Source organism: Ptychodera flava, chromosome 8 (assembly GCF_041260155.1).
Source record: "Ptychodera flava strain L36383 chromosome 8, AS_Pfla_20210202, whole genome shotgun sequence".
Taxonomy (NCBI): domain Eukaryota; kingdom Metazoa; phylum Hemichordata; class Enteropneusta; family Ptychoderidae; genus Ptychodera; species Ptychodera flava.
Genome location: NC_091935.1, coordinates 16778863 through 16784874, shown reverse-complemented (window position 1 = coordinate 16784874; position 6012 = coordinate 16778863). Strand labels below are relative to the sequence as shown.

At 37.2% G+C, this 6012-nt stretch overlaps 1 protein-coding gene across 1 annotated transcript in view; it reads right to left on the bottom strand.

Annotated features, from left to right (window-relative positions):
* Positions 1-686: 686 nt before the first annotated feature.
* Positions 687-6012, bottom strand: part of LOC139138649 (uncharacterized) — a 31153-nt gene continuing 25827 nt past the window's right edge. Inside the window, exons 16-18 of the mRNA XM_070707129.1 lie at positions 5428-5584; positions 5038-5189; positions 687-4319 (exon numbers count right to left, since the gene is read on the bottom strand). Of these exons, the coding sequence (XP_070563230.1) occupies positions 3422-4319; positions 5038-5189; positions 5428-5584 (1207 nt within the window). The 3' untranslated portion in view covers positions 687-3421. The remainder of the gene's footprint in view (positions 4320-5037; positions 5190-5427; positions 5585-6012) is intronic.

Sequence of the window (6012 nt, the reverse complement as noted above, 5' to 3'; positions counted from 1 at the left end):
TCTTTCAACAATTCTCTTTCAAACTCAAGAATAAAAATCGGGGGCAGTGTGCAAATATTGGTACTAGAGAAACAAATTACCGCCATCCCTGTATCAACACTATGGAGAAAAATACAATTTTCGATAAACTAAGAAGGTGAAAAGTTTCCTTGTGCCAAGAGCTTTAAACTCAACCCCCACAAGTAGTAGATCAGAAAAGAATTGAAAAGATTTTGAGAATCCGAATTTCTGTCCCTGAGGCGCATTCCACCTTAAGCCAAACACATTCATTGTCACTCCAACTTATTTTATCGATCCATCTTCACTGATAGATCACCATTCGGGCTTCAATGGGATTCTATAGGCATGAAGTGGTTACCTGTGATATGTGTGTCCTACATGTAGGTGACCAGGTTACTACACCAAGGGACTGGATAGAAATTACAGGGAGGGAGGGCTGGGGTTTTCAAAATGACATAAAATAGTGTCCTTTCAAAAGTGTTCGCAAGGAAAAACTGTGACTTTCACAATCTGTATTAAAATTTTTCTGTTCATGAATTCTACCCACTGACTCTAACCCTACCTGTGTAACAGCAATGTAAGTCAATAAATAGAAAAAGAAACATGTGACTGTGTATAAGCAAAGGGTTTATAAATATATGACATGACATTTGCAGATAATTCTAGTTTACAAATGAAGCAGTAGCCAGTGTAAAAAAACATCTTTTATTCACTTGGACTCTGTAATTCATACTTTTAAAAATTTCCATTGGCTGACCAAACATATCATTTTTTGTGAGACACTATACTGTACATTTTCGCTGAGGCTATCAAAGGTTTCTTCCTATTGGTTAACCCACTGGAGTCACAAAATAGTAAACAGGTACTGACAAATTTTATTTGTACTGTAAATCTGGTTAACTTACGGCAGGTGATAGCAATCCCTTGAGGCAAATACAAACATCTCCTAATAAATTTCCCATAAAATGGTTACACAAACAATGTAATAACATTCACTCTACATTAACCCTTTGAGCGCCAAAGTCAATTTTTGTTGTATTTATAAAATATACCTCTGTTAATTTTTATAGATTTTTGCCAAAATTTTGATAAAAATCTTTTGCCCATAAAATGTGATGTCCATTTGATCCAAAATTATTTAAAAAATTACTGAAAATTTCATAAAAATTGGCAAAATGTTGCACTAAAATTTTGATGGGAAAAACTGCAGTACTCAAAGGGTTAATTCATCAATTGTTGGACAAAATTGGAGAATACTGATGTGTTTCTTACAGCATGATCACAGTGTCTGTGATTCTATCTGTTGTCAATACACTATAAAATAAAGTTTGATATGTATGATATTTTTCTCTTGGATATAAATTTACAGATTTACCGGTAAAACGATAGAATCCTCTTGTGAATTTTTGTTTTGTACTGTGATTAAATTTAGTTTATTTCATCTATCAGCAAAAATTGAAAAAAATTAAATCCAAGTAAATAAGTAATGCCTTTATAGCAGGCAGGTATGTTAGTTTGTTTGTAAATTCACCCTCACAAAGGGTTTACGTCCTGTGTGAAAAAAATTACTGACAAAAGACGACAGAATGATGATATTAGTCCTTAAAAATAACAAAATCTGATCTTCCATCGCATACTTGGTAATTTTACAATTTACTAACTAGAACATAATCACTATAAAATACCTTTCTCATTCTCTTGGACCTGTGTGTTGTTTATTTGAAATCTCTGTTGACTATTTCACTCAATTTATGGACAATTTTTAAATGTACTTTGCTTTGCATTTCCACTGCCCCCTTAGAGGCTTTCAATGAATGCTCCCTTATTGGTTAACCAAGTGAAGTTACAAAGTAGTCAATAGTCATAAATTTTATTGTACATTTGGTTAACTTAAGTCGGGTATTCTTCTTAGTGGTGGAAAAGGCTTTATACAAATAATGTCTCGCAGAAAGGTTAAATAATTGTCAATCTGATAACATTCACTGTACATAAATTCTTCACTATATTTCGGCAAGATTTGGAAATACAGGGGTAATAATAAGCTCTGTTACAACAGCTTAACAGTGTCTATGATTCTATGATTCTATCTGTTGATAAAACTACTAAGGCAGTTTTAGATAAGCAGGTAAATTCGTCCTCCAAAACTTTTCCAAATTGGAATTTCTTCCCACAACAACCACCTCATTGGTGCCTCAAGACACTTAAACTCTTTGGTCAAAGGTCACAGGTAAAAGATAATAAAAAAGCCTTCTGAGTGGAAATATATAATCTTTAAAATCTAGATTTACCTAATGGGATGGGATCGTCGGAACTGCGCTAGTGCGACTTTCTTGTTTACAAGCAATGCATTCACGCACGATATCCAGATGCATAGCGTAAACATAGCTTTTCCTTTCAAAGTTTTCAATGTACTCTATAACAAGCGTGTTTTAATTTCATCAATCGTCAACGAACGATACAGTGTTAACATTGGTCGTATGGGTCCCACACAACCTTTGAGCGCAGTTCTGATGACACCCTCCCTTTTAAGCTTCCTTGCTGTAACTATTCACACTATTTTAGTGTACGGTTCTATAAAACGGTTCCTTTTTCTACTCCAAAATCATGTCTGTAACTGAAGTGTTCAGCATTTCCAATGTTATCCCGGATGACTGAATTCCAGTCCGGTTTAGAATTTAGCAATACCATTGCGTATTGCACACAATTCTCGCATCGCACTTCAACACAAATTACAAGTGACAAAAATCGGAATTTGTACATGTTTGCCAAAACGGAAAAAATGAAAATATACCGTTGAGTTAATGAAACCAACAGTCAATTTAATTGAAGACATACAGATTAAACTGAATTTAACTGGAGTACACAAGTTTTCTTGGCATAAACTTTCATTTAACAGGTTGCATTTTAAAGGGGTCAAGGTCATCAGCTGCAAGTTCGCAGATTTTTTGCAAAAGTACTCAGATTCTGTTTAATGAAACTAATGGGCAGTATAGTTCTTGCAAGTGATGACCTTTGACCTTGCATATGTAAACAGTCAAATATGGCATCATTATTGAATAATTATTGCCAAACCCTTCAAAGATACACTACATAACATAATATTCCCAATACGCCCCATGGTTTCACTTGTGAAAATTTCTAATAGTTTAAAACTTCCGGGCATCCACTTTTTAGCTGTGTCAACTTCTATCCGCTGTAACTCTAAGCCTATGCTCTGAAACAAGTGGTGTCACCTAACGAAATGTTCTTTACTACATGGAAAACTTGGGAGTAAATGTCTGATATATGAGGGTAAAAAACACAATGGACATACATACAATATATATATATATATATATATATATATATATACATACATATACGTGTGTATTATATGTGTGTGTGTGTGTAAATGAAAAATTTTAGATAACCGTGGGAGCATCTAGTACATGAAATCATCGGCTACAGCTGTGCTGACCGTATCGCAGCTTGATGCATTGTCATTAGCTCCATGATCTATCTGTGATAGTTCAAGCATGGATTGGCAACGTTTTGCAGAATAATCGCCGCCGCGATTTCGTTTACCCCGAATCATTTTAAACCAGGTGAGTTTCTTCCTCCATCCTCTACTTTCAGATCCGTCAGAAACTTTAGGCTGCGGGCGAGGTGGAAGTTCGGGACGTCCTGTGTCGTCAAGTGCAGACGTATGTAGAGGTGGCATCACCGTCGGTTGTGTTTGAACGGTGTTCGATAGGTAACAAACGTCATCAAATCTGGAAGAATTTTGCCAAAATCGTCTGTCATCCGGTAGTTCCGGGGAGGAATTTACACGATATCTTCTCTCACGTAATGATGGCGAGTACTGGTTTGCATATGACAATTCTTCGGGTTTCTGCGATCTTCGGTCTTGTTGACGTTGTAGAGCTAAATTTGTAAGATAATTTTGACGTTTGCTGAATTCGTTTGCAACTATGCCTTCACTGTTTTCATACAGTGGGTTTGACTTGAATCCTGTATCTGATGACGCCATCAAATGAGATGAGGCACTGTTCAGAGAGTTGCCGTCTGTGTTTTCCTGGCTGTGTCGGGAACTGGTGCTCAGTTTCAGCCTTGTTGGCAGGCTTGCGTAGGGATTGCCCGGATCACTGCACCGCGAGGACTGTTGTTTTATAGATCCCTTGTTGTAAAATTTCTCATCTCCTTTCTCCAGGACGTGCGCAACACGGGATGGGCCTGGCGGTATCGGCGGGAGGGGCCTCTCAGGGATATACTGGTACATATTTTCGATGTGCAACTCGTTTTTCTTAAATCTACTGAGCAACGGGCAGTTCCATTGCGTCCTGGAGATTGAAAACAATAATAGACAGAAAGAAAGAGGTGATGTGTAACTTAAAGAACCCGAATCATAATTTTATTAATGATAATATTTCCTTCCTTCCGGGGCCTACTATACTCGCTGCTTCAAAGTTGTCTGTTAAGACTCAATGTGTAAGCGTAGAGATTTGAATATTGGAATCGACTTTTCGGACCAACATCGTTTGGTTTGAAGCAGATCATTGTAAATCGGTAATTTAGTATGCCCCTCGCATGTGAAAGACTTAAACTTTTGCTCAAACTTTCCTAAATGGAACTTTCAACCATTCTCTCACCAAATCAACAATAAAAATCGGGGGTCACCGTGTAAATTTTAGAACTAGCGAAACAAATTATCCTATCAGAAATTCAAAACGGCCGCCATTCCTGTGTTAACTCAATGTGGGAAAAATAAATTTTGGATTGTCGAAAAACTAAGGCGATTAAAGTTTTTATAAAGCTTTAAAATGAGCCCCTACAAGTAGTACTGAGATCAGAAACGACTTTTGAAAATTTGAGAGTCTGAATATCTGTCCCCGACGCGTGTTCTATTTAAAGGTGGGAAAACTTGCTACGAATAATCAGTCAGGGTAAAGAATAGGAAATATCTTGGTAAGAGTATTTATAAAGTGATACAGTACTCACTTGCATTGGCAATGACACATTTCAGTAAATACTATTGCGGAGAAAGGGTTTCATACTCACCCATCTAGCGATCGGAAAACTTCAACAATTTCTGCAAACGTTGGCCTTCGTATGCTCTCCAAATGCCAGCATTTCTTCATCACCAAGAAGCACCAGTCTGGACAGAATTTAGGCTGGAACAAGGTTTCTCGGTGTCTGAGGAAATCCAAAATCTGCAAAAACGTAAGAAAAAATAGAACCTTTCTTTAAATTGCTCGTGCAACGTCTTTCTTTTAACCAAGACAATGTTGTATACTTCTCAAACTTACTTCCGTCTAGTGTCACTTATCTTACTTGTTCCTTTGTCCAAAAAGCAACGTATTTGTCGTATAGCAAGGCATGAAACTCATGTTGTTACATATGCCAAGCGATGTCAGGTCAAAGCAGATACCTTGACCTCAACCTGCCTACCTGGTCCGACTTCAAGTGCGAGTAAGGCAGCGCCGCCACTCGGTTGAAGTTAGCTCCAAGGTTGTAAACATTGAATACTTCAAAGGAGACAACGCCGAAACTGAATACGTCCGATGCTTGGGAATACACATCACTTTCGATCACTTCAGGTGCAGCCCTGAGAGAAAAAACATAACTAGCATTTTAACGTCTTCATGTTGATAACATAAATACTGGTACTGTTTAGTCGACAACTCTTTTCAGAGTCTGCTGTTATCAAAACCTGTCGAACTTGACAAACCTTTCTTTTACAAATTCAGTGATAAATAAACCAAAGATATGTTTCAAACATCTTACAAACTCAGTCCTACAGTGTAATGTGTATACATTTAAAATTCAAAATGGCCGCCATCCCTGTGTTAACTCTATGGAGGAAAATAGAATTTTCGAATTTCGAAAAACTAAGCCTGTGAAAGTTTTCTCACACCAAGAGCTTTAAAAGGAACCCCCGCAAGTGGTAGATCAGGAAAGAACTGTAAAAGTTTGAGAGTCTGAATATCAGTCCCGAGGCGCATTCTACTACAATAGCTTCAAGTATAACTTTCA